At 43.4% G+C, this 23,316-nt stretch overlaps 1 protein-coding gene and 1 pseudogene across 3 annotated transcripts in view; both read right to left on the bottom strand.

Annotated features, from left to right (window-relative positions):
* APOO (apolipoprotein O) overlaps positions 1-23,252 on the bottom strand; it is a 58,116-nt gene extending 34,864 nt beyond the window's left edge. Inside the window, exons 1-2 of one of the 3 annotated variants that reach the window (XM_019927710.3) lie at positions 23,101-23,252; positions 786-893 (exon numbers count right to left, since the gene is read on the bottom strand). In XM_019927710.3, the coding sequence (XP_019783269.1) occupies positions 786-893; positions 23,101-23,109 (117 nt within the window). In that variant the 5' untranslated portion in view covers positions 23,110-23,252. Of the gene's footprint in view, positions 1-785; positions 894-19,186; positions 19,206-23,100 lie in introns of those variants that run through there. The other 2 variants (XM_019927708.3, XM_019927709.3) reach the window with 2 other exon arrangements.
* Positions 6,021-7,809, bottom strand: LOC101338900 (peptidyl-prolyl cis-trans isomerase A-like; annotated as a pseudogene).
* Positions 23,253-23,316: the final 64 nt, after the last annotated feature.

The raw sequence follows: 23,316 nt of genomic DNA, 5'->3' as shown, positions 1-23,316 counted from the left end.
AAACACCATTCAAGTAACCCTGACCATAACTGAAGGTAGATCTTTATGACACTTTACTCAAAGTCAAAAGAAACCAAATATCTAAAATAATCAGTGGGAAGTATAGACAAAAAGGAATGTAAACAATGGAGAGATGATTTCCTGTTTTTTTTTTTTGTTTTTTGTTTTTTTTTTTTTTTTGCTGTATGCGGGCCTCTCACTGTTGTGGCCTCTCCCGTTGCGAAGCACAGGCTCCGGATGCGCAGGCTCAGTGGCCATGGCTCATGGGCCCATTTGCTCCGCGGCATGTGGGATCTTCCCGGACCAGGGCACAAACCTGTGTCCCCTGCATCGGCAGGCGGACTCTTAACCACTGCGCCACCAGGGAAGCCCTGATTTCCTGTTTTATTTATTTAGTATTTATTAAGCATCTACTTATGAGCCTCTAATCCAGCCAAGAAGCAGGATGAACCCTGGTCTTTAATTTCTTAGGAGAGGGAAAAATGTGAATGTTTTCCTGGCTTGATAAGCAGTTTGGAAGCAGGCAGATCACTTAGAAGTGACTTGTGCTTGCAATCTACTGGGACAGAGCAGATTCCCCACTAAAAATCTAGGAAATATTCCTTAATTATGCCCTTAGCTAAGTACCATTAATTAAAGTTGAAAAAGCCATAGTCTAGCAGCTTCCCACAAGGAAGCACTATTTCCTCCTTTTAAATATCTTCTGAATTGTCCTATCTTCCTGATATTCAATTTGTATGCTTCCCATAGTAAGCAAATCACATATTCAAAATGTATCACGTTACCTCATTAACCTTCACAGCAGCTTTGTGAGATGAGTCCTTTTTTGCTGATGCATAGACTTTGAAGGTGAGCAGGCTCAGGCTGGCCGGCCCCACAGACCTCTGAATTACCTGAAACACAGAAACAATCTTAAGCCTTCTCTCAGTTCTACAAACTGAAGGTACATAACGTGGGCACATTTGCAACCTCAGCCACTCCTGCCCTGAGAGGCTTATTGCGCGTTATGAGAAATGTATTCCCAAAGTTTTATGGAAGTCAGAAAAAAAAGAACATGTTCTCGTGGACTTAAAATTCCAGGTCACCTTTATCTTCATTTCCAAAACAGTAGTTCCTGAGTTTTCTACTTAGCCTTTCAAGGAAAATAAAAGATACACCTCCCCTACCCTCCCCAATAACAACAGGGGAAGGAGATTTTTTTTTTTTGGCTGCATTGGGTCTTTGTTGCCATGCACGGACTTTCTCTAGTTGCAGCGAGCGGGGGCTACTCTTGGTTGTGCTGCGCGGGCTACTCATTGCAGTGGCTTCTCTTGTTGTGGAGCATGGGGTTTAGGCGCACAGGCTTCAGTAGTTGTGGCACACAGGATCAGTACTTGTGGCTCTTGGGCTCTAGAGCACAGGCTCAGCAGTTGTGGCACACGGGCTTAGTTGCTCCGCGGCATGTGGGATCTTCCCGGACCAGGGCTTGAACCTGTGTCCCCTGCATTAGCAGGTGGATTCTTTAACCACTGCGCTACCAGGGAAGCCCGGGAAGGAGTTTTTAATGATCTCACCTAGTAATTCATTGAACAGGGTGAAGATTCTTTTGATAATTCCAATAATCAAACTTTGAGCAGCTCTCCCTTTCCATTCCCACTCAGAACCCCTCTCTCCCAGCCTCAGTTCCCAAACTCAGTCTCTTTCTGTGCCTTGCTCTCCCTGACTAGGTCACTCATGCCCATGGCTTCAACATGAAGCGTGACCCCTAGATATGCAGCTCCAGCCCAGAGCTCTCTCCTGAGTTCCCAACTCATTTATCCTATTACTTCTGGACATTTCCACTTGGATGGGACACAAGCTCCCTACACCAAGAACACCCAAAACCAACTCATCAGGATCCTGTCTGTGCCTCCAAGTCTATACTAGGCCTGATAGGTGAATGTGTGCTGTGGAATCTAGAAAGTTTTAAAAGTGACACATTTTAAAAATTAATACACAGCACTTGACCATCTTGCATCCTTACCCCAGAAATGCCTCCTCTTCCTCTACTTCTTCTCTCAGGAATGATGCCGCCATCCAACTAGACAACCCAATCGGAAACTCTGAGGGCATCTCCACTGCCTCCCCCCACCATCCTATTGGTCATTAAGTCCTGTTAATTCTGCCTATTAAATACTTAATTCACTCTCTCCTCTTTATCTTCTCCTGTACAATCTTCCCTTGGGCCCTTGTTTCTTTCCTGGATTGTTTCAACAGCTTAATTCTAAACGTTCACCTGGCCCTCTGATGACTCAAACCACCACAATGCAAAAGAATGATCTTTCTGAACTGCAAACCCGAGTATCTTCTATCCTTATTTGAGATCCTTTGGTATTCATTACCTAGGACTTTTATGTGAGCCAAACAAGGCCCATTTATGATCTGACCCCAACCACCTTCTTAACTTCATCTGTCACTCTGCCTTTTCCCACAAAACTTGAACTCCCTATATTTCTCCCATGCTGCTTCCCAGCCTCATGGGTTCACACATGCTGGCTCCTCTGCCTAGAATGTTCCATATTTGCTTTGCCTTTCTGCACAATTGCCTAAGAGCATGGAGACTTATTGCTTTTCTTTTCTTATTTATCCATTTATTTATGTCTATCAAGTTCTCCCTCCCAAACTGGAAGCCCTTTCAGGATGGGGCTGTGTCTTACCCTGTATTCCTCATGTCTATAACTGTGCCTAACACATAAGAAATGCTCAAGAACTGTTTAATGCTTGCATGAATGGACAGAGAGAGGCAAAAAATAAATGACTGGTTGACTTGTTCTAACTACTTAGGCATGATTTGGCATCACAGAAATCATATTCCTGAGATCTGCAGTGCCCGTAATGTGAAAGACTTCGCTACTCTGTAATACTCACAAAACATATAATGCTAGATAAAACCTAAAAAGGTCTGTTGAAATGTATGCCTTGGGCTTCCCTGGTGGCACAGTGGTTAAGAATCCACCTGCTAATGCAGGGCACATGGGTTCAAGCCCTGGTCCGGGAAGATCCCACGTGCCACGGAGCAACTAAGCCCGTGCGCCACAACTACTGAGCCTGAGCTCTAAAGCCCGCGATCCACAACTACTAAGCCCAGGCACCACAACTACTGAAGCCCGCACACCTAGAGCCCGTGCTCCGCGACAAGAGAAGCCACTGCAGTGAGAAGCCCGTGCACTGCAATGAGGAGTAACCCCCACTCGCCTCAACTAAAGAAAGCCCGCACGCAACAACGAAGACCCAACGCAGCCAAAAAAAATGAATAAAATAAAAAAATTTTTTTAAATGTATGCCTGAAGTCGCACACAAAAACAGAAATACCCATATTTCAGAAGCAAATAAAGAGCTAGAAGCTATTTTTAAAAGGAGTGGTTATTACTTAAACTGGTTTAAAAATAACACACCCTAAAGCATTAAGTGGAATACTTAAAAGATATTTATTTCCAGGCAATATTGCCACGAACTTTTTTTGCCTCCAGGATAAAGGTTAGTGAGCCACTGCTGACAGTCAGTGTGGTCCCTCCCTACTTCCCAGGAGAGGGCCTATGAGGCTGCTGGTATCTACAGGTGCCAACTCACTGCTCTCTGCCTTCTGGGTTTGTCCACAACCTACTGACAACACTGCTTAAACTGGGGACTTTCCACTGAGCCAGCTGGCAGGCACCGCCCCAACTTTGTTTCAGATTCCCTTTCTTACTGTCAATAGCTGGTGCCCCACCCCTTTTCCCATTTCCTCATCCAAGCATTTTGGGTTCATGTTGTCCCCTTTTTCATCCTCATTTGATATAATGCCTTGTGTTGACCTTTTAAATTCTTTTCTTTTTTTAATAAATTTACTTATTTTTGGCTGCGTTGGGTCTTTGTTGCTGCATGCAAGAGCTCTTTGGTTGTGGCGAGTGGGGGCTACTCTTCGTTGCGGTGCGCAGCTTTCTCATTGCAGTAGCTTCTCTTGTTGCGGAGCATGGGCTCTATGTGTATGAGCTTCAGCAGTTGTGGCTCGTGGGCTCCAGAGTGCAGGCTCAGTAGGTGTGATGCACAGGCTTAGCTGCTCACTGCATGTGGGATCTTCCCGGACCAGGGATTGAACTCGTGTCCCCTGCACTGGCAGGCGCATTCCTAACCACTGCGCCACCAGGGTAGTCCCCAGATACCTTTTTGAGTTAGTGTTTTTGTTTCCTTTTGATATATTCCTGGAAGTGGAATTGCTGGATCATATGGTAGGTCTATTTTTAATTTTTTTTGAAGAACCTCCATACTGTTTTCCATGGTAGCCGCACCAATTTACAATTCTATCAGCAGCGCACAAGGGTTCCCTTTTCTCCATATCCATGCCAGCATTCATCTCGTCTTTTCTTTTTTAACATATATATTTATCTACTTATTTTATTATTTATTTTTGGCTGTGTCGGGTCTCAGCTGCAGCATGCAGGATCTTCGTTGCAGTGCACAGGCTCTTTGTTGCGGGGCGTGGGCTTCTCTCTAGTTGTGGCATGCAGGTTTTCTCTCTCTAGTTGTGGCTCTCAGACTCCAGAGTGTGTGGGCTCCGTAGTTTGCAGCATGCATGCACAGTAGTTGCGGCGCGTGGGCTCAGTTGCCCCACAGCATGAGGGATCTTAGTTCCCTGACCAGGGATCGAACCCACGTCCCCACATTGGAAGGCAGATTCTTAACCACTGGACCACCAGGGAAGTCCCTCATCTCTTGTCTTTTTGATGATGGCCATTATAACAGAGGTGAGGTGGTATGTCATGGTGGTTTTTCTTTTTAAAGAAGGTGTTGCGGGTAGGAGTTTATTAATTTATTTATTTTTGCTGTGTTGCGTCTCTGTTTCTGTGAGAGGGCTTTCTCTAGTTGTGGCAAGCGGGGGCCACTCTTCATCGCAGTGCGCAGGTCTCTCTCACTATGGCGGCCTCTCTTGTTGCAGAGCACAGGCTCCAGACGCGCAGGCTCAGCTGTTGTTGCTCACGGGCCCAGTTGCTCCGCGCCATGTGGGATCCTCCCAGACCAGGGCTCGAACCCGTGTCCCCCGCATTAGCAGGCAGATTCTCAGCCACTGCGCCACCAGGGAAGCCCCATGGTGGTTTTAATTTGCATTTTCCAAAAGACTTGTGATGTTGAGCATCTTTTCATGTACCTTCTGGCCTTTTGTATATCTTATTTGGAGAAATGTCTACTCAGGTCCTTTGCCCATTTTTTAATTGGGTTATTTTTTGTTTGTTTTTTGCTATTGAGTTGTATGTGTTCTTTATATACTTTAGATATTAACCCCTTATCAGATATATGGTGTGCAAATATTTTTTTCCTGTTCTGTAGGTTGTCTTTTCGCTTTGTTGATGGTTTCTTTTGCTGTGCAGGTTTTTCAGTTTGATGTAGTCTCACCTGTTTATTTTTTATTTTGCTGCTTGTACTTTAGGTGTCATTAATTTCTACTTTATTTTTCCCTCTTGTCCATTTTTCTAGTTTTAATATTATGCTAAGACTGCCCTTTTATTGCCCAAGTTGTTTTCTTCATCTCCCTCTTCTCCTGTTAGTCACTCCCATTCCACAGCAAGAACTGTGGCCACAAGGGTGGTAGCACTCAAGAAAGGTCCCTCTTGCAGTTGCCCTTTCCGTTTCCTGCAAGCCCTCAACAAACAAAGCAAACAAAAACCAAACATAAAACAAACCTCATCCCCAGAGACTTGGGAGATCCAGAGATTAACACTCCCCAGGGCCACAATTCTCTCTGCAGAGGTATGCTTCAGGGTTTATCAATCTCAGCACTGTTGACATTTTGAGCTGGATCATCCTTTGTTGGGAGGCTGTCCTGTGCACTGTAGGAGGCTTAGCAGCATCCCTGGCCTCTACCCACTAGATGCCACTGCCAACCACTCCCAGCCATAAGTCAAAAATGTGTCTAGACATTGTCAAAAGTCTCCTGTCGGGCATCCTCCCGCCTTGAGAAGCACCAATTTACATGAATAATTATTATTTTCTGATATCTCTCACCATCTAGATTTTTTTTTAAGACAAAACACAAGTCAAATTTATTGTGAGATTTGTCCACAGTCAGCAGTGGTGATCTTCTTGCTGGTCTTGCCATTCCTGAACCCAAAGCGCTCCATGGCTTCCACAATATTCATGCTCTCTTCCACCTTGCCAAAGACCACATGCTTGCCATCCAACCACTCAGTCTTGGCAGTGCAGATGAAAAACTGGGAACCGTTTGTGTTGGGGCCAGCATTTGCCATGGACAAGATGCCAGGACCCGTATGCTTCAGGAGGAAATTCTCATCAGCAAATTTCTCCCCATAGATGGACTTGCCACCAGTGCCATTATGGCATGTGAAGTCACCACCCTGGCACAGAAATCCCGGAATTATTCTGTGAAAGCAGGAACCTTTATAACCAAAGCCTTTCTCCCCAGTGCTCAGAGCATGAAAGTTTTCTGCTGTCTTTGAACTTTGTCTGCAAACAGCTCCAATCTGTTAACATAGCTTTATGGATTGGATGAGCAGTCACTTCTTGGTTTCCAGGCCCCTTACCTCGAAGGAGACACGGCCCAAGGGCTCACCATCGATGGCAATGTCAAAGAACACGGTAGGGGGCTTCCCTGGTGGCGCAGTGGTTGACAGTCTGCCTGCCGATGCAGGGGACACGGGTTCGTGCCCCGGTCCGGGAAGATCCCACATGCCGTGGAACGGCTGGGCCCGTGAGCCATGGCCGCTGAGCCTGCGCTCCGCAACGGGAGAGGCCACAGCAGTGAGAGGCCCATGTACCGCAAAAAAAAAAAAAAAAAAAAAACAAAGAACACGGTAGGGCCGACCATGGTTGGGCTGCGTGGGAGGTTCTGGGGTTACGGCGTCTGCAAATCAGCCACCATCTAGATTTTAAGATCTGTGGCCTTAAACCTAATACACAGTGATAGAAATCAGAATAGTCGATGCCTGGGAGGTGAAGTTTGCATGGGGTAGACTTACTAAGAAGGGGGCACAAGGGAACTTTCTGCAGTGACAGAAATGATCTATATCTTCATTGGGTGTGAGTTACAGAAGGTGTATACACTTGTCAAAACTCAAATTGTTGCACGATCTGTACAACGTACAATCTGTGCATCTCACTGTATGTAAATTACATGTCAAAAAAAATCCACACACACCTAAACCATGTTAAGTTTATGCCAAAATATGGGTGGGAACTGCAGGTCAAGGGTCATTCTTAGGAAGGAGTCAGCCATACACCTGACCATGGTAAGGATCTAGGTGGTACTGACCTGTGCAATGGAAACTCACAGGAAGAGCCTGGGTAAAAGATCCACAGGCAGACAAGCCTGACGCTGATGCACTACCCAGCATCTTGGGTGGTTCACTTTCTTTTCTGGCATCAAAGAGGGCTCCTCATAGTGAGAGACTACCCCATCCTGCCTTGACCAGACGTTATCACAAACGGGGATTTCTCAATGCCGAGTCCCTACTGGGTGGCTATCATAATTTGTTACAGCTCATATTGATTATACAGGGTAACCCATTCAATATCAGAATTTAAGAAGGAAAGTCTGTTAAAATGGGCAGAGATCACCCCAGGAAAGTGTGAGGGCAATAAAGGGGGCAAAGAATCTTCTTCTTCAACCTTTTGTCTACCCAAGGAAGAAAAAGAACATGAATCTGGAAGTTAGATCTCCTGAAGAAAGATTTAACCAACTGGGTCATAATCACTAAAGCTCTAGCTTTATCACCTTTTCTCCCACGGGTACTCCTGTTGGGTTGCCTTGTGAGACACGAACACAAAGGCTTTCTCTCTCCATGAGGGGTCCTGACCCATTATGGTACAACCAGAATGAAAATACCTCCTGGGAAGTGAGATCTCCCTGGACCTCTTCTGATGAGGGGCTGGAACCTCTAGACTGTGTGTACCCATGGCCTGAGCACTCACTGTCCCAAGTGACAGTCCTTGAGAATCCTTGTTTGCCAGGCTCACTCTCCACCCAGGGCAGATGGCTTGGCTCAGAAGCTGGGTACACATGCACCTTCCAAGAGCTGATTAAACATTCTCTACTATGGATTAGATGAGTTTGGCTTGCTAGATCAAAGTCAAGCCCACTCTGTTAAGAGCTGTATGTTCAATGAGTGCTAAGCTACAGCTACAGACTAACTAGATCCAAAGGCTGCATTGCTTTACATCCAGCCTATCCTCTGGAGTGTGCCCTTCAGTCACTAGATGCCCCTCCTGGAATTCAGCTAGGTGAGGGTCTTAAATTAAGGACCCAACGTATTGGCTTGTTTGAGGTTTTAAATATAGCTGTAAGAAACCCACAGTCATAGGGGAAACAGGTGAGTTGGTGACCCTGAGCTTTGCAAACCTCAGAGGGAGTGTCACCGAGTTCCCTGGCTCATGTGGTTAAAACACTCTTTCTTTCTGTCTGATTATATTCCCCAGCAAGATACCTTATATACTCTGCCTATCAAGGTACATTCTCCATCTTAGACCTTTGGACTCTCTTTGCTCTCAACTTTTGTTGAGTCCTCAGAGCGCTTAACTGTCAACGGAAACTGAGCACCAGGACTGGCAGTTGGTTGGATGGGGCCCTAACAAGAAGTGTTGTAAAGGAGTACGTCACCACTGTCTAAAAGGCTTTTGCTTCTTACTCTCTCCACTGGAGCTCATCAAGGACTGATGAGAACAAAACAAATCTGGCTAGGAAAGCAGGGTTATGTATGATATAACAATTGGAAGCAGTCAACTAGAATTTTATTTCAAAAACAAATATTTATTACATACCTATTCCACATCAGGTACCATGCTAAACAGGACACAACACTTAAGCAGACATAGTCCCTACCCTTACAGAGTTTCTAGGAAGCTTATGAGTTTACTCAAAAAAAACTCAGGTTACAATTATTTATTTATTTATTTATTTATTTGCGGTACGCGGGCCTCTCACTGCTGTGGCCTCTCCCGTTGTGGAGCACAGGCTCTGGACGTGCAGGCTCAGTGGCCATGGCTCACGGGCCCAGCCGCTCTGCGGCATGTGGGATCTTCCCGGACCGGGGCACAAACCCGTGTCCCCTGCATTGGCAGGCGGACTCTCAACCACTGCGCCATCAGGGAAGCCCCAGGTTACAACTTTAAAAAAAAAAATGTTTTTTAAGACTGAGGCATAAGATTGAGTTTAGCCTTCAGCTCTAGCAGCAAGGGCAGATTCTTGTACACAGTTAACTAAGATATGAATCGGGTGAGGTTACACTCAGATCATCATGGGTACCCAGAAGACTAAACTATCCTTGTTTTGCAAAAGAAGTGTACTGCTCAGAACTCTAGTTCCAGGACCACTTCCTGATTGTGTCCCAGTAAAACTGCTTCAAGGACAAATAAAACTCTCAAACTGAATAAGCCACCCTCAGAATTATTCAAGGATGCTCAGGAATGGTGGGGCTCAAAGCCCTGACAATTTGCTTTCTCTATCAACTTTATGGAAAACCCAGTATATAGTCTCTCTCATTATTAAGAAGGGTATGCTTTTGGGCTTCCCTGGTGGCACAGTGGTTAAGAATCCGCCTGCCAATGCAGGGGACACGGGTTTAAGCCCTGGCCCGGGAAGATCCCACATGCCACGGAGCAACTAAGCCCGTGCGCCACAACTACTGAGCCTGCGCTCTAGAGCCCGTGAGTCACAAATACTGAAGCCCGCGTGCCTAGAGCCTGTGCTCCACAACAAGAGAAGCCACTGCAATGAGAAGCCCGCGCACTGCAAGGAAGAGTAGCCCCCGCTTGCCACAACTAGAGAAAGCCCGTGTGCAGCAACAACCCAACACAGCCAAAAATAAATAAACAAAAAAAGGGTACACTTTTATTCCCCCACAATTACAGATCTATTATTTTATTAGACCTTTCACTAAAAATATATACCAGTTTCCTAACACATTTTAAATCAACTATAATTCAGTAAAATAAATTTAAAATATATACATACATACACCAGTTTCCTTTCTGATAAAACGTAAGCTTCACTTTCCAGGACTGTGTAACATTAAAAAGTTTCAGAATCACCTGGGGAGTTTTTTAGAATCACAGATTCCATTGCCTTCCCCCAGAGTATCTGACTCAGTAAACCTAAGAGAGTCCCAAGAATCTATTCCCATAATCAGCCAAGTTTAGAAAACCACTATTCTAAAAGCAGATGCTTGGGGAACAGTTATTCAACTTAAGTTTGTATAAACACTCAATCGTACTTACTTTTAAAAACATTTGAAAGAATGAAATGAAAACTGTCCTAAACATAAAAAGACACAGTGACTGGTCAACCAGTCTAGAGAAGTTATGGGATTTATTTACATTCAAGAAAATCTTTCCCATCTTAAACACAACACAAACAATACCCTCCACCCCTAATCCCCTTTCTAACTACCACCCTATTCTTCTATCTCCCTCCACTGACAAAATTATTTTTAAAAAAAGACTGGTTAGCAGGCAGAATAATGGATATCCTTAGCAAGCTGGGGAGTGACTGGAAGGGCCCTGAAGGCTTCTCGAGTGCAAGATATACCAGTATGGTCAGTTTGCAAAAATTCCTTGTGATCTGTGCACCTTCCTGTATGTATGTTATATGTCAACACAAAGTTAGAAAGATAGATTCTGCCTGCTTTCTCTGCTTTATTCCCTCCTCCCCTCACTACTCAAGATATCTAAAAGTGGCCTTCCCAAAGCCACCAATGGCCTCCCAGTAACTAAACTCCAATGGACATCTGGCACCTCAGTTGTACCCTGAAACTGGTGACCACTCCACCATCTTCAAAGTCTCTCTTCCTTTGGTTTCCAAGTTTCTACTCTAGCTCCATTCTATAAGCTTTGTAGGGCACTCCTTCCATCTCTCTTTGGGCCTTCTCTTCCTCTGTCTGCCCATCTCTTCAAGGCTGACGAGTCAGAGTAGTACTTAACCAACCCTCTTCTCACTCCAGAGCAATTTCACTTAAATCTAACCCTTCGGGCTTCCCTGGTGGCGCAATGGTTGAGAGTCCGCCTGCCGATGCAGGGGACACGGGATCGTGCCCTGGTCCGGGAAGATCCCACATGCCGCGGAGCGGCTGGGCCCGTGAGCCATGGCCGCTGAGCCTGCGTGTCTGGAGTCTGTGCTCCGCAATGGGAGAGGCCACAACAGTAAGAGGGCCGCGTATCGCAAAAAAAAAGAAAAAAAAAAGAAAAAAAAAATCTAACTCTTCAACTCCCGCCCTATGCTATTGATACCCAAATCAGTATTCCCAGGCCTGGCCACTCCCTAAGGCTCAGGCTTGTGTGTCTAACTCCCCATGGACATCTTCACCAGGTTTTTCAATTGCTACCTCATAATGAATTCTCTTTCTCCAAAAACCTCTTTTTCTCTGGGTTTCCCTACCTCATTTAATAGCCTTACAAGCCACACAAAGGACATCAAAGCAACTCTTTAACGAAACAATGAAAATAGACTTCAAAGACAATAAGATGTGGTCGCTGCCTCCACAATCTAATAAAGCGGATAAACGAATAATTACACCACTTGTAATAAGTGCATTACCAGAAAAAGGACAGGAGTAACACAGAAAAAGGAATAATGTACCACGACTGGAAATTCTGGGAAACAACTGTAGACAGAAGCAGAATCAACAAAGTTTATGCGTTTCTGCCTGCCTTCCTCCCTTTCTTTTTTTTTTTTTTTTTCCCCATGTGGCGGAGCACAGGCTCTGGACACACAGGCTCAGCGGCCATGGCTCACAGGCCCAGCCACTCCGCGGCATGTGGGATCTTCCCAGACCGGGTCACGATCCTGCGTCCCCCGCATTGGCAGGCAGACTCTCAACCACTGCGCCACCAGGGAAGCCCCTTCCTTTCTCTTTTAAGCAAAGTCACCCAACAGATTGATGTAAAGACTCAGCGTCACTAGGAACAGCCTCTGTAAAGAGCAGTAACAAAAGAAACAAAGGTCTGGAACATGAGGATGATTTCTGACACACTACAATCTTTTCAGCTATACTCATCAGTAGCTACAATCTCTAGATGGAGCAAATATAGACAACCATAAACCATGACTGCTACATATCAACATTCTCAATCCACAAGTTCCCTTTTAATATCAAGATCAGATGAGGTGGGACTTCCCTGGTGGCACAATGGTTAAGAATCCACCTGCCAATGCAGGGGACACGGGTTCGAGCCCTGGTCTGGGAAGATCACACATGCTGTGGAGCAACTCAGTCCGCGAGCCACAACTACTGGGCCCACGTGCTACAACTACTGAAGCCCAAGCACCTAGAGCCCGTGCTCTGCAACAAGAGAAGCCACCGCAATGAGAAGCCCGCGCACCACAACGAAGAGTGGCCCCCACTCACCACAACTAGAGAAAGCCCGTGCGCAGCAACAAAGACCCGATGCAGCCAAAAATAAATGAATAAAATAAATTTTTTAATTATGAAAAAATAAAATAAGATATTCCTCTATTTACAGGAAATGAGACACAATTATGTATTTTTTCCCTAAATGTTACACTGCTTCTTTGATCTTCAATCAATCTTTTCTGCAAAAATTTCCATCTGAAAGCATTTTTCATTTAAAAACAAAATGCTTTTAATCTGATTCTTTTCAGTTGTTTAAGAGGTAAAAATCTGATAGGGATTGTTAAACGTCTATGAAAAGTGACAATACTTTTGAGATTATTCTTCTTCTAAAAAAAGAACATAAAACAAAAAATAAATTATGTAAAAGAATTTAGGGTAAAACAAAATGATGAAAACAATCAACAATTTTGCCCACATCAGCCTGCATTGCTGTCCTTAGTAATGTGTCACAAACTGAATTAATAAAGAGAAACTAAATGAGTCCATAATCTCCAAAGATCAAAAGAATATGCCTCCCCCCAGAGTGAGCATTCAGTACAGTTCCTACATTTTATACAGCAATCCTTTCTAATCTGTAGGGCCATACACCAAACTGGTAACAGAGGCTTTCTCTGAGAAGAGAATTAGAGGGAAGCAGATGATGGGAACCATATAATTATCATAACTGTACTGTTTGACTTTTTACAAGTTATTTCAGCATTACTTATACAATTTTTAAAATAGGTATTTTCTTACCTCATACCCCTCAGGATGGCCACTATCAAAAATACAGAAAATAACAAGTGTTGGAGAAGATACAGAGAAACTGGAACCCTTGTGCACTGTTGGTGGGATTATAAAATGGTGCAATCACTAAGGAAAACAATATGGAGGTTCTGTAAAAAATTAAAAATAGAATTACCATATGATTCAGCAACTCCCCTTTTGGGTATACATCCAAAAGAATTGAAAGCAGGGTCTCAGGGATGTATCTGCACACCCATATTCATAGCAGCATTATTCACAACAGCCAAAAGGTGAAAAGTCACCCAAGTGTCCATGGACAGATGCATGGATAAATAAAATGTATATACATACAATGAAATATTATATAGAACCTCGAGGATATTATGTTAAGAGAAATAAGTCAGCTCACAAAAGACAAATACTGTATGATTTCATCTATATGAAGTGTCTAAAGTAGTCAAATTCATAGAAACAGAAAGCAGACTGGTGGTTACCAGAAGCTGTGGGGGAGGAGAAAATGGGGAGGAGAAAATGGGAGTTTTTGTTTAATAGGTACAGAGTTTCAGTTTGGCAACATGAAAAAGTTCTGGATATCTTTTCCACAACAATGTGAATATATGTAACACAACTGAACTGTACACTTAAAAATGGTTAAGATGGTAAATTTTATGTTATGTGGGTTTTATCAGCATAATTTAAAACTAGGGAACTTAAAAAAAAATGCAACCAGAAAAAAAAAATAAACAGTATGCCTCCTCCTCCTCAAAAATAAGTATTTTCTCTCCAAAGCAGTAACCTTGATGGATCATACCAGAACCCACTGTAACTATTTATACAACAAATTAATAAAGGAAATTTACTTTTAATATGTGATCATACAGCTTCCATTTCTAAATGCCTTCACATCAAATTTTAAGCCTGTAAGAAAATCAGTCTCAATATATTCAAAATAAAAGCAGATTAGAAAATGAAATAAATTAAATTGTTTTAAAAAGAGGGGGGAGGATTTGAGAGGTTTTTGAAAATGTTAAACTGAGGAGGTCTATTTAAGTATGCCCAGAAATGAGTCTGAAAACGATGTTAACAATGGTTATCTACAGGTGGTAGGATTAAGGGTGATTCTTCAGTATTAACTGAATTTCCTGAAGTTTTTGCAATGAATATTAATTTGCTTTGTAACATGCAAGAAACAAAAATAGCTGGCTCCTGAGGATATTCTAAAGAATCTGTCAGAGAGTATGATGATAACTCCAAATGAAAAAGGACAAAATGTTCTGATCAGGGATGATATTTCTGGAACAAATATATTGATCAGTGATGGCGTGTTTGGAAGAGATGTATTGACAAGATAATTAAATCTGTCCTCTCAATAACGACTGTTTTGACAGGCACTCATTTGGATGTATAAATCTGGGAGCACTTACACTTCAACAACAACAAGACAAACCACAATCATTTTAATCTGTTTCATAGTGAATGGATTATGAAGCCAATATTTTAAGAGTTCAGACTTCAACCAACAAAAAGAAAAACTGTCTTCCAACTATGACAAACATAGAACTATCTTATGATAAACTTTCAATTCTGTAATTCTGTACTGTGGTAACTGATATTTCCTAGTTCTTCCTCATCCACTATAAACACACTGTGGTCTAAAGAGATAAGTGAAGAAAAAAAACCAAGGCTGTTTTCAAGATTAACATTATCTTTTTTTTTTTTTTAAGAGAAAACCAGCTTCTATTTTATCTTTGGAGGGCAGAATTCACCCAAAATTAGGTCAACAAAGCAAAGCAAGTATGTTTCATTTGCAATTGTTTTACCTTTAAAAATAATCATTGGATTTTGTTAAATTCATGCAAAAAAATAATAAACTTGTCTGATAAACAGGAAGGAAATGTCAGAGCCAAAGAGTGAGATAATTGTTCGTTCAGGCAGGTTTTGAGTCATCTGGTTGGGCTGTACTGGTTTCACAGTCTTGGAACACAGATGACACATAATTTACCATGTTGCAAATTTATTTTGAACTTCCTCATTCAGACAGAAACTTAACAGTGCTTACCTAAAACTCCAAAAAATATATATATTTCTTTTCTCTTTTGGAATGGCATCCCAAGATCCATTCAATCTTTAATGAGTTAAGGAAATATAGGCAGGAAAAAAAGTCACAGAGGAACATTTACTTCAAGATTTGCCTTTCAAATGCTTCTACATTTTCAAACAACTAAAAAAAATTCCATTTTCTAAGAGGAAGAGGTATTCTGTCAAAGTAAAGTCTATCTAGACCCAAGTTTCGTTTCCTAATAGACCGCTGTGTGCACAGAGAATGCCGAACTCACTGACAACAAACTGCCTTCAACCTCATCTCAGTTATTCACAGGCTTTTCCTTCTTTAAGGAAAAGGAAACTACAACATTCTTTTGGAAAAAAAATCATGGGCAAGGCTCAATTCAGCTGATGACAATCTGGATTCATAATGAAAATCTCTGTGAAAATAAGGAACAAAAACAAAAGAAGTCAATATTTGGACTAAACACAGCAATTTTTAACAGTGCTCCCGAAAGATGTGACTCCACACACAGGCTCAGTCAATATTTGCCAAGTGAGGTAAGTCATCAACAAACGATTTAGGAAACTTGTTGGAGTCCCTGTATCACTTGGTTCTTACTCACTCACCAGTTTAACCCATGTCATAATACGACACACGAAGCAGCACCTCTAATGGGAGAGGAGATTCATTTCAGCAAGCACAAAGAAAAGCAGGCTGTTATTTCACAAGGACTGACGTCTATGGAATGGGGGAAAAAACAAAAATGAACCTTTATTATTTTCATATATCCTATTTAAAAAGACTGTTCAAAGGAATGAATAGGAACATCTGAAAAAAAGAAACCACTGGGTATTGCTCCCAACTAAAGCAATGAACATGCACTTGTGAACCTATCTCTAGCTCCCACAGAGGGCTCCTCATCCTCACCCAAGCAAACAAAGACGTCCTTAAGTTGGAGCCAGTGTGGGCTTTGAACAAAACACGCTGCATTGCTTCAAAGACTTAGAAAGAAGTAGGAAGACAAAGCGTGACTGTATTTAAAGTGCCTTTAAAACAATATTCATTCAAAATACAACTTACTGTCTATAATGGCATTATCATGAAAATATAGCTTAATATTCAAAGTTATAGGCTCTCGGCATAATGAAAACTTTACAACCCTTGCTCTAAATTCTTCCTTCTACAAGTTTTAGTGTACAATGAACACAAGTTTTAAAACCCACTAAATTAAGAAACTGGCACTGTTCCAGTTTTCTAATAAAACTGGCATAAGGCCATGCAAAAATCAGGAAAAACTCAGCAAAAGTGAAAAACAAATAGCTTCCAAATTCTAAAATATACCTCTAGACTGAGTTTTTTTTTCCCCTGAAAATATCCACATAAAGTTTCATGCTGTATGCACTAACCATAAATTTCCGCTTAAGCATTACTGGGGAAAATTAACTGATACAAACTATAATTCCTCAAGGAGAATGCCCTCGGAGATGTTTTAACTGTAAGGGCAAAAAATCTTTATTATCTTTCAAAATATATGACATTTAAAATAATATTCAAGTAAAATAAACTTACAGTACTTTTCCAATTTGCAGATGATTTTCCTTTTCCAGTTATCAGTGTAATTCTCCCCTTAGTTTGTACTAGTAACATACTATTCACGATAAGAAAATTAATTTCAGGACTTCCCTGATGGCATGGTGGTTAAGAATCTGCCTGCCAATGCAGGGGACATGGGTTCGAGCCCTGGTCTGGGAAGATCCCACGTGTCGTGGAGCAACTAAGCCCGTGCACCACAACTACTGAAGTCCACACTCTAAAACCCACAAGCCACAACTACTGAGCCCACGTGCCACAACTACTGAAGCCTGCGTGCTCTAGAGCCCGTGGGCCGCAACTACTGAAGCCCGTGCGCTCTAGGGCCTGCATGCCACAACTACCGAGCCTGTGTGCTGCAACTACTGAAGCCTGCACGTCTAGAGTCCGTGCTCCGCCACAAGAAGCCATCAAGCCACTGCAATGAGAAGCCCGCGCACCGCAACGAAGAGCAGCCCCCGCTCGACGCAACTAGAGAAAGCCTGTGCTCACCAAGGAAGACCCAACGCAGCCAAAAAAAAAAAAAAGAAAATTTAATTCAGAAAGATAGGCAATAAAGGCATTACATCAAGATCAAAGAGCCACAATAGGTAATAATGCCTTATAGCCAAGGATACGGTCACCTCAGGCTCCTATGAGCAGTGAGCTCTGAACGAAGCTCACATTTCCGTCCTTCAGGAAGGAAGTGATGCCGACCAGCTTTCACTAGGCCATCTTTTGGCCCTTGAAGCATCTGATGATTCCTCCATCTCCAGCCCACATCTCTCTCAGGAAAACTACTCACTCCTGGATTCCATGTCAACTGATTACCACCTCTTAATGTCCACAGATACTTCTCCAAGTCCAACCTATTCAAAAGCAAGTATCACCTCCCCGCAAACCGAACTCAGCCTTCTTCCACTTTCCCATCTCAATCAACAGTTCTAAGAGCCACTCAACTTTCCAAGCCAAAAGCCTGGGCAGCATCCTTAAATTCTCCTTCTCCCAACTCTGCCACATCCAATGAACTACCAAGATTTGACACTAAAAAATACTTTTGGAAAGTCCCAAGACTGTGCACCACCATAACACTACCATAGCAGCCTCCTACAAGACGCCAACTAAAAGTTATTAATAGCTCACATTTACAGAGAACTTACTTTGTACCAAACACTGTGCTAAACTTTGGGTCTGAGTTAATTTAATCCACGCAACAATTTAAGGTTGGTACTAGTCTTTTTTTTTTTACATCTTTATTGGAGTATAATTGCTTTACAATGGTGTGTTAGTTTCTGCTTTATAACAAAGTGAATCAGTTATACATATACATATGCTCCCATATCTCTTCCCTCTTGCATCTCCCTCCCTCCCACCCTCCCTATCCCACCCCTCCAGGCGGTGATCTCCCTGTGCTATGTGGCTGCTTCCGGTACTAGTCTTATCCTTGTTTTATAGATGAGGACACAGCTACAGAGTGGCTACAGAGACACTTTAGTGTCTCACCCTAGGTAACACAGTTTTAACTTGGCACTGAACTCTCACTTCTGTGTCCTTGCATGAGCTTTTCTGCTCTGCTTGGAAGGCCCTTTCAACCATGTCTGCTCAGCTTCAAAGGCATGTTCTCCTCTATCAAGTCTCCTGATGCCCCCTGCTGGTGCTTGTTCCTCTAAGTCAGTAGTTCTCAAGGTTGGCTACATGCCCTATATGCCCTATAAACTAGATGCCTAAATCTCAACCCCAGAGATTCTGATAGCACTGGTCTGGGTGCAGTCTGGGCACAGGGACATATAAAAGCAACCCAGGTGGGTCTAATATGCAGGCAAGGTTCAGACCTACTGCTCTACATTTCCCCAACCCTTTTACATCAGAGCACTTATCCCACTGCATCTGAATGAACTGTTCCTGTCTGTGCCACTAATTACATTGTGAGCTCCTGAAACCCAAGTTTCACAGTCATCTGGGGGGCTTTCTCAAAACTAGAGATTCCTGGACCTCACTTAAAAACTAAATCCGACCCATGGTCAGAGCCTTGGAAACTGTCTCACAAATAATTCTGATATGTGGCCAAATTGGGGGACTCTCTCCTAGGTAAAAAATGGGTCTTTTCATTTATACCTGCCAAGGTACCGCAAAGTGCCCAGCCCATAGATGAACTGTGATAAACATTTGTGCAACAAATGAAATCTAGTAACATGAATCTGAAGACTGGGTGTATGTAGTCAGTATTCAAGCTTCTTGCAGCAGCACCTGGAAAAGCTGCTTCCTGCAATAGAATGCAAACACTGGGCAGCTTTTCAAATGTGTTTTGTGATCCACCAGTGCCCCCTACTGACTTGAAGATGGACAGCTAAATCAAAACAATGGTTAAAACAAATATTTTAATTGTATATGCATATTACTAGCCACACAAACTGTACTTTTTCCACCAACACCTATACTATTAACTCTTCTGCCCTCCAGTCCTAGTTGACCCAAGCTGATCAAGCCCTACCATGTGCTCAGCCCCACTCCCGGGCTACGATCATGAAAGACGGCCAGTAGCAGTTCTCAGCAGCGCCCTCAAAGCCTCTCACTTATCTTTTTTGTTCTTTGGTCAATGCCTCTTCCAAATCCCACCACACTCATAAAATCTCTCACCTGGAAAACACAAGAAACCATTCATCTACCAGTTTGCCTCAGTTCTTACTATTCATATTACTATGACAGGAGACGAGCAGCATCTACATCACCCAGGAGCTTGTTAGAAAATGAGGATTCTGAGGCCCCCACCCAGACCTCCTGGATCAGAATCTGCATTTTAACAAGAGTCGCATGCACATGAAAGCTTGAGAAGCACTGGTCCTCACCTACTAGACCTGACACCGCCATTTTATGACAAATAATTTTCTAAGTAACTCTTGCTATCTTGAAGTAAAATTCATCACCCACCTACATACATAAGTCCAAAAAAAAAGAGAGACCCATATATTAATTTGACGGTAACACAATGGAGAACAAAAAGGAGAGACTTATAAGCATTATATTTCAGCATATGAATGTTCAACACAACTAAATTAAAGATGTGAAGAACGAACCAAGTTTCTAAAACACGCTCGAGGCAGGTGATACCATCCAGATGAGAACCACTAGTCTACAATTACTGCCATCCTTCGCTCCCTTCCATCTCACAGGTGGAAGGGACTATCTCTCCTCCTTTTCAAAGCTAAGGAATTCTCTTTTATAAAAGTTCCCTCCCTACATTCCTCCCGAGGCCATAAACATTGCCAAATCTTGAATACTGGAACAACCACAAAACAACTCTAGAATCTTGACCAAACATGTCCCTCTAGTTACTATATTCTCCCTCCTTCCCTTGACAGTCAAGCTTATAAATCCCATTTACTCATATTTCAGCTACCAACCCATATTAATCTAGCTTTCACTTCCATCAGTAAACCTACATGTATAAACATTGTGAAAGCCTTCCAACCAAATTGCCCAAAGCAGTGAACACTTCTCCAAACCCATCTAACTCATCTTTCTGTAATAGACATTGTCGTTGCACATCTAGTCTCCATGCCCCCACTGTGTTCATGGATTCATTTCTCTCCCAGGTGATTAATGTAGTGATCCCATTCTGAGCTGATTCTGTTTAGTCTAAGCCAATCAGGGCATGGCATTCCCCTGGCACTGGCTATTGGGTCAGGGGCGCTGGTCCAATCAGACTGAAGAGTGTAATCCAAGTCTGGGAATTTTGTCCTCTCTCTTTCTCTTGCTCTAGTGGATGGGAAAGCATGTGTTACTAGCCGTCATCTTGCAACCATAAGGGGAACCAATCTTACTTCGGAAAGCCAAGAAAAGAGATGGGGACCTTGAGGACATCGTTGACCCACCAGAGTCCACCCTTCCTCTGGACTTTGTAAGATAATTTTCCTTACTATTTAAGCAACTGGGTTTCCCCAACTGGAAGCACCCTAACAAAGCCTGTCCTTGAAACTTTCCTCCCTTAATTTCCTAAACATCACTCTTGTGCTCCTACTTCTACTTATCAAAAGTTGCTTCTCGAAAATCTCTGGCCTCCCCTCTTCCTCTTCCTCATCCTTACATTTTGGTATCCACCAAGGTCTGTCGTGAGTTTTTCTACTCAAAGCACATATCTCAACAATTTCAGCTCCCTTTAGCTTTCCCTTGATACAGCACAGCTGAGCTACTGGCACTTCCTCAATGGAGTACCACTGCTGCTGTTCCCCAGCTCATCCACCCGAGGAACTCCTGTCTCTCAAAACTTGTCTCCCCTGAAGTCCCCAGGGGTTCCTTGCCTTTTTTGTGCCATAGACCTCTTTGGCAGTCTGGTGAGCCCTATGGACCCCTTCTCAAAATAATGCTTCTAATTGCATAAATGCCAATTATAGTGCAATATAATTGTTTTTAAGACCCAAAATCTGATACAGTAATATGTGCTTCTTTATTAGCTCATTAATACTAAAAAGACCTAGTAGTGAGTCATAACTACTATAACTTTGATGTGGTGATGAGCATAAATGATATTTGGAGATCTGCAACAACCGTAATGTGACATGAAAATGTCTGTGACATGCACTGGTCCTGTTAACTTCGACTGGTGACAGGTACTGCTAATACTACTGTAGTTTGTTGCTGTAGTAGCTTATTAAATGAATTGCTCCCAATCAACCACATGTCCTCACATCCATGCTCTGTGTAGTCCCCCACCACATTGATTCTAGGCTTGGTCATACGACTCATTATGACACCAACAAATGTGGTGCAAGCAGGTGTTTAGCATCAGGACTAGCCTTCTTGGAACCCAGTAACCATGTTAGGAAGCCCAAGATGGCCACACTGAGGGGCCCTAGACCCACCGATATGGTATTAAGTCCACCTCATAGTCTAGCACCAGCTGAATTCAGCCACTGGGAGATGCCAGCAGAACTGCCCAGCCAACCTATAGATGGTGAGAAATAATAAATCATTGTTGTTTTAAGGTCGTTATCTGGAAATAGATAACAAACAGTTACCTACATTCATAACTGAAGGAAATGCTAAACTGCAGTGAAAGATTAGTGAAAAAGAGCATTTTTCCCCTCAGAGTTCAGGGACCTCCTGAATGCTATTCACAGACCCTCTGAAGGGCCAATAACCACAAACCCCTGGTAAGACAGATTCCTGCTCTTTTTACTACCACAGTACGTTGATAACCATATAAACTGATCACAGCATATCCTTTGCTGTTCCAACCTTAAAGCTGCGCCAAGCTCCTAGCACATAATAGATGTTCAACAAAAATTTATCAAATGAACCAAGTTTCTTACGGGATCTGTTGTCCTAACTAAACGGTGAGCTGCCTGAAAACAAAATAAAAGCAAATACTTGGATGTCACTTCTATGTGCCAGGACCTCTTCCAAGTGCTTAACACATACTAACTTATTCCTTATAACAACCCTAAGAGGTAGATGTTATTTCCCCAACTTCACCAGTGGGAAAACAGGCTCAGAGAGGTTAAGTGACTTGTCCAAGGTGACACAGCTAGAAAGTGGCAATGCCAGGATTGGATGGCCAAATCCATGTTCTGATTTTATTGTCTGTCCTAATGCACCCAAAGCACATTGCAGAAGCTCAATAAGACTTTTAAATGAGTAGTGCAATTCTGAGATTTCATTAGCAATATTTTATGGGTGCACTGCTTCTTCAAGACTCGATTTGTAGACTCCTTTCTAGTAGCCTGTGATTTGTTTTTCATGATAGAAAATATCATTTACTTTTTTTAAAACTAGGAGAATAACACCTTCATGTGTACAGATTTTCCAAACAGTCTTCCCTGTAAAAGTGTATTTCTTTCAAAGGACACGAGTTCATAGAATGTAAAGAAGGGAGCTGACCTATCCATACTATATACTGTTCACTGGAAATGGCAGAGAAGTTCCAACTTCTCCCTCTCACCCAGCCATTCCCATGCCAGCCTCCCCGACCTCCTGCAGCAGCTTCTCTGAAGGTGACCCTCCCCCATTCATACACCAGGTTCTGAAACCTGACCTTGTCAGGCAACCAGAACCGAACCCCGCAGTGCCCTGAGGTGGCCTAACCCTACTCACGAACCCAAGAGGGCACCAAACGGAGGGTGGATACTTTGTACTTTAATTTTTTAAGTGTTTTATTCACGAAAGCACAACCCAAAGGGCCCCACCCACCCACCCCCGGGTCTCACGCCTCAGTCCGGCAGCGCCTCGCTCCAAGCGGACCGCTGAATGAACTGCGGGGCCGGGACGCAGCCGGCCCGGAGGCGGGAAAAACCTCGGGGCGAGCCGGGCCTGGTCCCCGGAGAGGCCCACTAGAGCGCGGCGGGGGGGGGGGGGTCCGGGAGGCCGGGAAGGGGCGGTGACAGCTGTGACCCGGCTCCACTCTCTCACCTTGAACATGTCTCTGGCAGCGGCGTCTCCGGCGGGGGTCACCCGGCCTTGACCCCGCCCACTACAGAGAGGTGGCTACGGCGGCCGGCTAGGGCCCGATTCCTCCGACGCAAACGGGCCGCGGTGCGGGTGACGACCGTACAGCCAATTCGATCCGGCCAAGGCTTAGCTAGGAAGCCTCGGCTGGAAACCGCGACGTTGAGCTGCAGCGCGTCG

This window comes from Tursiops truncatus, chromosome X (genome assembly GCF_011762595.2).
Source record: "Tursiops truncatus isolate mTurTru1 chromosome X, mTurTru1.mat.Y, whole genome shotgun sequence".
Classification (NCBI taxonomy): Eukaryota; Metazoa; Chordata; class Mammalia; order Artiodactyla; family Delphinidae; genus Tursiops; species Tursiops truncatus.
Note: the sequence above shows the minus strand (reverse complement) of the source record. Positions and strands in the feature narration are given on the sequence as shown.